Source organism: Paramacrobiotus metropolitanus, unplaced genomic scaffold, assembly GCF_019649055.1.
Source record: "Paramacrobiotus metropolitanus isolate TYO unplaced genomic scaffold, Prichtersi_v1.0 Parri_scaffold0000048, whole genome shotgun sequence".
Taxonomy (NCBI): Eukaryota; Metazoa; Tardigrada; class Eutardigrada; order Parachela; family Macrobiotidae; genus Paramacrobiotus; species Paramacrobiotus metropolitanus.
The window spans coordinates 413135-424804 of NW_026570268.1; the positions used below are offsets into that span (position 1 = coordinate 413135).

An 11670-nucleotide genomic window follows, 5' to 3' on the forward strand; every position below is an offset into this window, starting at 1 on the left:
CACAAGCAGCCTTTTTCTTAGCAGACCGCAGCCGCCAGCAATGCAAAGTGCAAACTATCGTTTGGAATGCCACATCTGAGAGCCGCCGCAATCCAGTTATTACCTTTTCATTTCACGCTCTACATTACAAAGCTTTATGACCTTTGCTTCACTTTTTTACTTTTTATATATTTCTGCATGTACTTTTCGTTTAACGTTCTACTTTAGATGACAATATCTCCCTTTCCTTTCACATTTTTACTTTAGATTTCTGCATGTACTTTTCGTTTAAATTCCTGCGTTACATGACAATATCTCCCTTTCCTTTCACTTTTTTACTTTAGATTTCTGCATGTACTTTTCGTTTAACGTTCTACTTTAGATGACAATATTTCCTTTCCTTTCACTTTTGCTTTATATTTTTGCATGTACTTTTCGTTTAACTTTCTGCTTTACATGACAATATCTCCCTTTCCTTTCACTTTTTTACTTTAGATTTCTGCATGTACTTTTCGTTTAACGTTCTACTTTAGATGACAATATTTCCCTTTCCTTTCACTTTTTTGCTTTATATTTTGCATGTACTTTTCGTTTAACTTTCTGCTTTACATGACAATATCTCCCTTTCCTTTCACTTTTTTACTTTAGATATCTGCATGTACTTTTCGTTTAACGTTCTACTTTAGATGACAATATCTCCCTTTCCTTTCACTTTTTTACTTTAGATTTCTGCATGTACTTTTCGTTTAACGTTCTACTTTAGATGACAATATCTCCTTTCCTTTCCTTTTTTACTTTAGATTTCTGCATGTACTTTTCGTTTAACGTTCTACTTTAGATGACAATATCTCCCTTTCCTTTCACTTTTTTACTTTAGATTTCTGCATGTACTTTTCGTTTAACGTTCTACTTTAGATGACAATATTTCCCTTTCCTTTCACTTTTTTGCTTTATATTTCTGCATGTACTTTTCGTTTAACTTTCTGCTTTACATGACAATATCTCCCTTTCCTTTCACTTTTTTACTTTAGATATCTGCATGTACTTTTCGTTTAACGTTCTACTTCAGATGACAATATCTCCCTTTCCTTTCACTTTTTTACTTTAGATATCTGCATGTACTTTTCGTTTAACGTTCTACTTCAGATGACAATATCTCCCTTTCCTTTCACTTTTTTACTTTAGATTTCTGCATGTACTTTTCGTTTAACTTTCTGCTTTAAATGACAATATCTCCCTTTCCTTTCACTTTTTTACTCTATACGCTCTTTATTGATCTAACTCGTATCGCAGCAGAGGCAACTGATTAGAAAAGATAGAATCGTAGCTACGAGAATCGAGGAAACAGAAAGTTGCAAAGAAGGAACAGAATCAGGAAACTACGAATCAAGAGAAAAAATTGTTAGTATCAAACCGTACGTGCAAGTCCACTTTGCAGTCGTACATACACCACACAAACAGATATCAGGAACAACCGTCCAAGTTAAAATTTAACAAAACACAGTAACACAATCTAGTAACCGACAACACAGGATGCTTCCTGATCGACATAGCTGCACACAGTCCGCGTTTTCGAGTGGCTTCTGGAATGGACGTGTGGACTTCGAGGGCCATCCAGTCACCTACGCGTCCTTCTTGGACTTCTTCACGAAGCGGCCCCTGTGGTCCCGCTCACGGGGCACGTCCACCGTCTTCGCGGGCTTATCGGCTGTCTGGCGATCGTTCTCCTCCGTCTCCGCCACGTCAGCTGGCGCTGGGGATTCTTCGCTGTGCACCGCTGGCTCAGCGCGCTCCCGTGCCTTCGCGTTGTGCTTCCAGTGATTCGGGTCCAGGACGGCCACGTCGCCTTGCAGTTCCAGCTTGGCCCGACACAACCCCCTCTGACGACAACACCACCAGTTTTCTCGGCCGTGGTCACGCAGATACTCGTGCCCACCCAGCGTCAGCACCTCCGTTCCATGGGTGCTTACCGAAAACTGCACCCTGCTGATCGGATAAATGATGGGAAGCGATGGAACCTAAGGATACGAGCAATGATCACATAAATCGCAATTTACAACCGAAAACAGCAACCTAGATTTTTCCAAAAATTTATAAAACATGAATATACACGCTTTATTCAAGTTTGACATATTTTTCCATGCATTTTCTCCAGAACATTTTCTAGAAATACACGTGTCCTTCATTATTCACGAATCACACTTTACCATTTATATTTTTCATAATTTTAAGTTTATAAACATTCATTTTTAACTTTTTGTAAATATTCATTCAAGCCTACCATATATGTTTGTACGTATATTCATCTTAAAACATTTATTTTCAGTTTGTTTACTGAGCTTTCGTTTAACCTTTTACTTTCGACGTTGTATCTTTCGACTTTCTTAATATTTCAACATCAGCGATTGCTTACTGCCACAGATTTTCGTAACAGTTATTCAAACGGCCGATGGCCATTACCCACCTTTTTATCAGGCACTGTCTTCACCACGCCGCGCGTCGGCATCATTCTGCGCGAAACTCCTGCATCCTTTTTTCCTGCTTCGCGAACCTGCAACGGGAAACACGTTAAATGAACGCTGTTCAATGACACAAGCCAGCGGACGCACATAAAATTCCCTCCAATCCAAGAAATGACTTCGCATTTACATATTTTTATCATGTTTCTCAATAAAATTTTATAGAGGAAAAATTAATCATTTAAAGTTCAAGAAGTTAAAACCATGGTACATGAGACGGTTGACAAAATTACAAGTAATTTTAAAAACAAATACGCAAATCCAGTGCAACAAAAGCATTCAAAGAAAAACGCAATACGAGCATTGTGTTTTTTGAACAATTTCTATTGGCATGTTTTTAAAAATCTGTTTTCATGTTCACTCAAACGGCAGACGGTCTCTAGTCCACCTCGCTTTCATGAATGAACTCAATTAAAAAATTTTATTTTTCGATCTAATGTCTATAAATGCATTAATTTTATTTCTAAATAATATTATATTATTATATCGCCTGCAACAACGCACTCGCATTTCACGGCATGGAATCTGACAATAACACAACACCTACCAGGAGCGCCTGTTTGGCCATCTCGCACTCTTCCGGGCTGCCGGGGACAACTTTCGCGGGAGCTTTGCCGCTGGTCTCTTCGGTGGGCGCCGATTTCTCGCCGCTGGTGTGGGCGGCGGATGCGTCGGGGATGGAGTTGCCGCGCTTCATCGTGGGAACCACCTCCAGGTTCTGCTGGCAGGGCGCGCTCTTCCCCATGAACTCGCCGGCCGTCGCTGAGCCGTGCTCGCGGGCTATCTGGCGCTGGGCGGCGGGGGCCGGGGCGTGGTAGGCGCGGAATGTCTCGTTTTCCACCACGTCGCCCAACTGGAACGACACATCTTCTGCACTCTCGTCGATGTCCTCCGTCGACGAGCGCTTCACCTCCGCCTCGCAGTCGTTCACCGTCTCGCCCGCCACCGTCACCCCGCTGGCCTTCTCGTCGTCGCGGCCCGGGAAGTTGATCTTCACCTGGAAGCGGTTATCCAGGTCCGTCAGAGTGCGGCCGTTGTCGTCCCCGATGCGGGCATGGGTGCGGCTGTCCAGCGGCACCTCCACGCGCGACTTGCGCTGCTACACAACGGACATTAACGCGATTACATTTTACCTCTGTGCAGTCAACCCACCACCTTGCCCTCACCTCGGATTCAGTGCGGGCTTGGCCCTTGTCGCGCGCCGCGGGCGCCTGCGACTCCAGGCCGCTGGTGACGGTCTTGTCGGCGTCCGCGCTGGCAGCGGCGTCGTGCGGGAACTGAATCTCCACTTGAAATTCGTTACGGAGCTTGCTGATGTTCCCGCCGTGCTGGCCGCTGATCTGCAAATGGTGCGTGATGTCCACGCGCACCCCTGCGGGGTAGTTGTGCCCCGCCTGCACATGAAACAAACGCAAATTATTCTCCTGCATCAACACCAGCGCTAACTCCAGCAAGCATACCCGTTGTTTTTCCAACCTCTCCAGCTCCTTGACGCGCGCCGCCAGCTTTTCGTTGGCTTCATCCACGTTGCGGCGCTGGCCGCCGATCCCGATAACGTCCCTCTGATCCGCCGGGCTGGGGATGGCTTCGCGGTCCTCCGGGCGGCCGGTGACGCCGATGACCTTTTTAGGCACTTCGGAGGCGGTTCCCACGGTGGGAGCTAGCTGCTTGCCGTCGGCATTGGCGGCGCGGTTGTCCTTTCGCTCGGGGAACTTGATGCGGAGGTCGACCTCCTTGGACACGTCCGTGACAGACACCTCACCGGGGTGGATGATGCTGGGCTTGGCGACGTCCATCGCATCCTGGGAGCCGAGCAAAATCACCTCCTTCTCCTCGGCCATGCATACATTGCCGGTCCCCTGGATTTGCTGGATTTCTTCGGCGCGGGGCGCGGGGGAGCGATGGGGAATATCCACCGAATCGTCCACGGCGTTATGCTGCAAAGACAACCATTAAGCAGCAATCAGCAACGGTTTTCTCATCAAACAGAAAATGACGGGAAATTAAAAATTAAACTAAAATAACGAAACAATAAATTTCAGAAATTTAAAAGGCATGTAAAAAATCATATAGAAGTATGAAACAACTAGAGCAACAAAAGGAATAAGACCGAAAATCGCCCGGCTTTCTTCACGAATTCGACCAAACGCCCCTTCACCTCTCGAACACATCCGGCGCAGAGCTTCCGCACTTTCAGGTCCAGCACACGACGGACCTGAAAGACTTGCCAGGCAGGCTCTCCCGTGACCACAACCAGGTCTTTCTCGGGGAAGAACTGGACTTCCACACCGCGACACAGGCGGGCCAGCATGGCCTTCAGCCCATCCGAGTCACTGCCGGCCAGCCAGCTGTGGCTGCTGCCGGGAGCTCGAAGCTGCACGTGAACAACGTGCTTATCCGGAATCTAAAAGCACGCGGCCGATGGTTGACGCATCTCGTAAACACGAATTGTTCCAGCTCACTGACCTGCTGAGCGAGGAGATCGAGAGCCTCTCCAAATCCGAGAGGATTCCCGTAGAGGGTAACCGCATCACTGTCGGGCGACGCCGGTAATTTAACCGAAATCCCAGTCTTCTCGTGTACCCGGTGCAGGTACTTTCCGTCCGATCCCCGCAGATCGCGGTGGCAGGCGCGAGAAAGGTGCAGCGCGATCTCCTCATTCAGTTGCTGCGCGGAGAAGGGGGACGGGGGCTGCGAGACGGGAGACGGCGACTCCGCGGAGACAGCAGACGTTGGCACGTCCTGCGTGGACTGGCCGGTGCCACTCGGGATGGTTCTCTTTGAACCGCTGCCATCCCGCAGTTCAATCGTCAGGACTCCGTCTGCGTAGGTTAATAAGTAAGTTACTTGTGACCGAATTCGTGCAAACCAAAGCAACTTTCGCTGTTGCGCACTCCCGTATACAGTATATTTTTTTTATTTTTTTGAATTGCTTTATACTGTTTTGAAGCCAAAGAATTTGTATACATAGGTATAAAATCCGTTTGCGAGCGCAACATCCGGTTGTAAAGTTATGGTTGAATCACAATTCCAAAAAAAAAGTTTAAAAGCATTCAGGCGTGCCAATAGTATAATTATAAACCGACATTTTGCATCCAATTACGATGAATATTTACAAAATGTCAGTAAAATAAAAAAGTAAACGTAAACGAGATACTGCGATGTAAAGTACAAAACTGACATGCAAAGGAGATGCAGCAAAGTAAAGTAAAACAGTAAACGTAAACGAGATACTGCGATGTAAAGTACAAAACTGACATGCAGAGGAGATGCAGCAAAGTAAAGTAAAAAAGTAAACGTAAACGAGATACTGCGATGTAAAGAACCAAACTGACATGCAAAGCAGATTCAGCAAAGTAAAGTAAAAAAGTAAACGTAAACGAGATACTGCGATGTAAAGAACCAAACTGACATGCAAAGGAGATTCAGCAAAGTAAAGTAAAAAAGTAAACGTAAACCAGATACTGCGACGTAAAGTACAAAACTGACATGCAAAAGAGATGCAGCAAAGTAAAGTAAAAAAGTAAACATAAACGAGATACTGCGATGTAAAGTACAAAACTGACATGCAAAGGAGATGCAAATAACTTTTAAACCGGATGTTGCGCGCGCAAATGGATTTTATGCCTACGCATGCAGATTTTTTGGCTACAAAGTTTCTTAAAGCAATGCAAAAAATTGTTTGGGAGAACACGATAACGAAAGTTTCTCAATGTACACGAATTTGGTGCTGGGCCATATCCCTTAACGCAGTAGGGAAAGTAACGCAGTAAGAAATCCAAGAAATAAAAACTTACCAGCTTCTTCCGTCGTGGGACTTTGAGAGGCGGAAGGCGTTGTCCCAGAGGACCCCGTGATGGGCGACATCAGAGAGCCCTTCCTGAAGAGGTGTTTTTTGAACCGGTTGACATCCGGGTCTACCCAGAACAGGTTCATTTCCCTTAGCAGTGCAGCAAAACTGTCGTCAGATTCACTGCTCAAAGGTGACGGCAGAGACAACGGCTGACTGTGCACTGTTTGCGGCAGTTCACTGTCGCTGGCAGGGGACTCCCAGTGCGGTCCACTGGGTGACTGCCCGCTGACCAGTTGTGCCCCGTCGGAAGTCCGTACCGGCGTACTCATTGGGATGTGGCTGTTCTCCGGATCACAGGGAGTTCGAACGTAAAACAGCATATAAGCCTTCTGTTTAAAAACAGTTCGCTTATCCGCCGGCGACACCTGCAAAACAAACGGTTTTAGAAAAATATTTATTTTTAATCGTCAATTAATCGCTTTAATACCTCTGCATCATTGCAACAGAACCATGATTTCCCGTCAATGGTAACATAGGATAGGTAGTGACCGGACTTCAAAGACTTGCCGCAATGCACGAGCACTGCATACAGCTTATAGATGACGTCGGATGCATCATTAGGGTCACTCATAAACGGGCGCAAATTGAGCCGCTCTGGGAAGGCGACATCCTTATCCACCTTGTATAACGACTCCCCGGTATCCAGATATCGCTTGAACAGCACCGTCAGGATGTTGGGTTGAGCCTGTATCGTGAGCTGCTTGGTTGAGAAAGTCGCCTTTCCACACTGTTCGCAAAAGTAGAGGTTGTCCTGCGATGTCAACTCCTCGCGCTGGGTGTGGATGCGCAGCGCGTCCTCCAGGTGATTAACGTTCTCGTCAATGGCAAGCTGAATGTCCCAGAAGCTCTCCAACCGTTCGGAGGTGTGCTTACACTCCCTGCACTGGACGCTGGACTGAGATACCCCGTGGAATATCCAACCCGGCATGGTTGTTTCGACACCATCCACGGTGTCCGGATCTTGGTGTCCCGACGCTGCACGCACCATGTCATTCATCACAAAGTGAAGAAATTGGTGGGCGTCGTGCTGGTGGCCATCGGAATGCTCTTCCGCAAACACTGTGGCAATATAAATAACATCATTCACAACAGGAGCAACATCAGTTTTTGTATTTAATAAAAACTGATAAAGCAGCGAAAACAAAACAGGCTTATTCTTGAGGAAACACATTTCAGATTTGTAACGTCGGATAAAAAGAAGTTTCTTACCGGAAAGATTCTCAATAATCACTTTAGGTTCCAGCGCATCCAATGGGGAGGTGCTCAACACGGACAAAAGCAACTCTTGCAGCTTGCAAGTGAGACAAAAGTCCGAGCCTTTGATACGACCTGCAAGCCAGAGTAATATTGCAGAAATATTATGCCACACAACTATTGCAGAAAGTTCAAAGCCACCCACAGTGATGATTGTTCTTCATAAAGTAATTATACAGCGGCGCTGTATAGACCAGACATTGTAGTGTGGCATTGATAAAGCACGTCGTGTTGCTCGGATTCGTCAGTCCGCAGCCGACGGCCATGTCCGGATGCGGCCACTCCAGATCGATGGCAGGCGGCCACTTGAAATCATGAAAACTGCCTTCCGGACTGAGTATCCCGGAGCTGGGCGTCGGTGATGTAGCGGGACTGGCCGGCGAGGCGGACTGTTCGGAGGAGCGTGCTGCAGGGTCGTGGGTGTTGGCAGAAGGGGGCACGAACAGCGGCTCAAGGACAATCTCCGCCGGCAGCACCAAAACCGCTTTGCTACTGGGCACAATGGGGTTCAATGGGCTGACGGGCGCACTGCTGCTTCCGGTCTGCATGCCCGTCGGCGCCGCGCAGCCCGGCTGCACCACACTGCCGCTGCTGGCCGAGATGGACCGGCCGAAGGTGTCCGGCGCCGCCGCCAGAACATTCGGCTGGATCAACGGGTCCACGCCGGGCGTCGGGCTCGATGTCGATCGCTGCTGGGTGTCCTCCCCACGCGGCGCCAACTCCGACAGATCGCTCGGCTGGTGCAGCTGGCCCGGGCGGGAGGTGTCTGGGGAAAGCATGCCGTCCAAAGCGTCGCCGCTGTGCTGCGTTGTCGTCGGGGACGGCGGGGAGTATTGCGGCGACTGCGGAGACATGTGCACGCTGGAGGCGCCGGACGAAGACTGAGTGCGGTAGCTGTTGGTGGTGGACCGATCAGGAGCCGGGGAGCTGAGGGGCAGCGCCAGCGAATGCTGTAAAAAAATCACGCGGACTAACCAGAACAAATTAACAATAATTCAGAAAATTAATCTATCAATAATTACCCACGCCCTATAATAAGAATTAGATTAATCGTAGGTCAAAAAGAATTATATCAATAATAGTAAAATCCTAAACTAATAAGAATAAATTATTGGTAAAAGATTAAGCTACGAATAAAACAACAGCGATTAATAAATGAATAAGGAAAAAATTAAAATTAATAGAAATGATTAAGAATGACTAAGGATGCCGATCTGACCTTCCAGTAAGCATCTGAGTCGCCGGAATAATCCAGAGATGTCAACTCCTGCGAACTGTCCATCCCGACCTGTCCCGTGGAACTGCAGCCGGACGAAGCCTCATTTTTCCGCGTAAAATACTCTGCAACACAGTAAAGGCGCTGGGCACACCGAGTATTACTCAACGCCGAGTGCTGAATACCTTTGCACATCTCCAGTGTGGCCTTAACGTCATCCAACAACGACAGCAGCGGCAGTAGTCCCGCTTGGATAATTTCCGCGCACCCGGCTTGGTCTGCACCAAATGATGCTAATCATTCACAAAAATATAACAATAAAGGCGAAACAGCGGATACCGATTTCACGGGGATTGGGGAAGGCGGAGTGTTGCGTACCGAGGCGGGGCAGCAGGGCGTCGGTGAAATCCGGCAGGGGGACGTCGTCCAGAACGATGGACTCCTCGAAACACGGCTGCATCACCATGCTCCCGCTGTGCGGATCGCTCACCGCCTGAATAATTGCAACATACAGTATCATCAAAACAGCCAAATTGTGGTTATTAATACGGCACAGCATTATTATTAATTCATTATTATTATTACGACGGCGTACACTGGCGGCCATGCTGTCGCTGCGGGTGCGGACGCCGGAGATGCGGTTCTTGTACCACAGCCGCCAGCGGCGGTACTCGGAGGAGACGATGGCCAGCCGACGCTTCCAGTACTTGCCCGCCACCAGCTGCACCGAGTTGTCCACTTCGTACGAAGCATTCACCGGCCGCACAGGCTTGACAACTGCACAAACATCTTCCGAATAACACAATACATAGTAATTATTTTTCACATTTTAATGACGTACGTAATTTATTTAATGAATAAATCCATTACAGTTATTCAGCCTGCATTCTAAAATTTCTGTTATTTTTTTTCTACACAGGCATAAATCAAATTAATGTTTTACGATTCCAGCCGTTATTATGCGCACTTGTGTACATTCCATTAAATTAAAAATTAATATTAGAAATTCCTGGAACTGCCACAACGAATTCGTTTGTGATATCTGATGGTGGCGATATTTTAAAAATTATCCTTAAGAAAATTTAAAATTAAATTAATACCGTAGCCAATTAAATTAATATTAAATTAATGCAGTAGCCAAGCGAATCAACTTACAGTTCATGTGCCAGGCCCGCCGAATGACGTTACTCAGACGGATCTTCTGAGCTGAGCTGAGTCCCCTGAAATTATTCCATGTGGGAGACGTCAATTTTGCCCTAAATCATTGCCAGCTAAATTCCCCTGACAGAATAAGAGGAAATGCAAATGTCGCCACCCACTTGTTGGCCAGCGTCATGCTCTCGAACAGCTTGCGAAGCGACGAGTCGACGAACGTCAGCTTCTGCTGCTGTGGCGCCGTATCGAGCTGCATCCCATCGTGCGCCACGGAGTTGCTGCGTTCGCGCGGCACATGTGTTTGCTGCGAGGCGGTGGCGGCGGTTTCCGCTGGAAATCCACTGGCAGTCTCTGCGCGTTCCAGCAATCGCTCGCGGTCGGAATCCGCCCCGATCTCCGGATACACATCCGTCGCTCGGCTGCCGACCTCCTCGCCCCGCCGACCGCCGAATCTCCCCGCGTCCGAGCGCTCCGGACGACGCGGACTGGAGGGAGCAGGTGGCGGCGCATAAGGAGCGATGCTCGGCGCTTGACCGACGCCAGGCAGCGTCGCGCCTTCCCTAAACGTCAACGCACGATTAGACTCCGTACAAAAGAAGGAAATTACAGTAATATTTAACTGCTCTTTCAATGTTAAAATCTCCTTGAATCTGCTAACTGGAAATCAAATATAATTCAATGAAAATAAAAACTTGCTAATCAAAATTAAATAATATTAAACTCCTGATATAAAAATAAAATAAAATTTTGACAAATAAAACTCGATTCTGATGAAACAAATTAAAATAAAGATAAAATTCTGATAAACAAGAATTAAATAAAATTGCACTTTAGACTGTAATCTACGAAGTAAGTGAAAACAAAAATTATGATCAGCATTCAGCAATATAATAAAAAATTTAATAAAATCCAATTCGCTACAATAAAAATCATGAAAATAACCGTCCGTCGGGTGAAGCTTTAATGCCCCATTCCACTTTAATCTGCTTAATCAGAATGCTTTGTTTACCTTTGAAGCACATCGTCCGGGAGATGACTGCGCTGGCGGATGCCGGAAATGAGGGGGAGACGCGCGGCGGTGGGGATGTTGGAGAGGAACTGTTCGTCGTTGGTCAGCGCGTCGCTGTCGCTGTTCCGCATCACCACGGGCTCCTCAACCACGCTGTCCGCCATGGATATTTCTACAGCTCGGAGAATGGGGCAAAGTTATCAACCAATGCTAAACTGGCCAGATGTATTCCACACTGATAACCATCGCATCACCCAACACGTTCAAACATGACAAACAGTATAAAATCAAAAATACTGTAAATCAACGATCACGAATAATGCAAGCAAAGTAAGCTAACGCACTGCATTCCAGACTGTCCTCGTCGCAGATCGCAGTCTTTCGTATGTACTGATAGCACCCGCTGTGCGTTGTGAAAAAACACCAGAAGAATGCACTCGTCGGTGGATGGGAAATGTGTCAATACGGCAGAATTCCAGACAAGTGGAGAGAGCGCGTAAATAATATTTAAAATATACCGGCGGTAAATTTATCGGAAAAGCAGCTTCCAGGAAGTTTTCAGCCTGCTCGCTCAGTGCAGATCGAGATCTATCGGAACAATGCTGCACCGCCAGGCGTCTGCGGCATCTGCGTTGCACTCGGTTTTGCATGACGTACGAGCACTACGTACGAACGTACGTACGAC

At 47.2% G+C, this 11670-nt stretch overlaps 1 protein-coding gene across 3 annotated transcripts; it reads right to left on the bottom strand.

Moving 5' to 3' along the window:
• Positions 1 to 1249: 1249 nt before the first annotated feature.
• On the bottom strand, positions 1250 to 11502 carry LOC129591753 (uncharacterized). 3 transcript variants are annotated; one of them, XM_055487554.1, is made up of 18 exons: positions 10986 to 11502; positions 10141 to 10536; positions 9977 to 10077; positions 9417 to 9598; positions 9161 to 9314; positions 9007 to 9099; positions 8825 to 8946; positions 7751 to 8555; positions 7561 to 7680; positions 6779 to 7410; positions 6296 to 6716; positions 4965 to 5320; positions 4657 to 4902; positions 3959 to 4435; positions 3665 to 3892; positions 3046 to 3597; positions 2444 to 2530; positions 1250 to 1997 (listed from the first exon to the last, which is right to left on the bottom strand). In XM_055487554.1, the coding sequence occupies exons 1-18, from the start codon at positions 11147 to 11149 to the stop codon at positions 1602 to 1604; spliced, it is 5532 nt and encodes a 1843-aa protein (XP_055343529.1). In that variant the 5' UTR covers positions 11150 to 11502; the 3' UTR covers positions 1250 to 1601. The 3 variants fall into 3 exon arrangements, with proteins under 3 accessions (XP_055343529.1, XP_055343528.1, XP_055343527.1); XM_055487553.1 differs by having other exon boundaries at positions 3046 to 3594; positions 9417 to 9610; XM_055487552.1 differs by having other exon boundaries at positions 9417 to 9610.
• Positions 11503 to 11670: the final 168 nt, after the last annotated feature.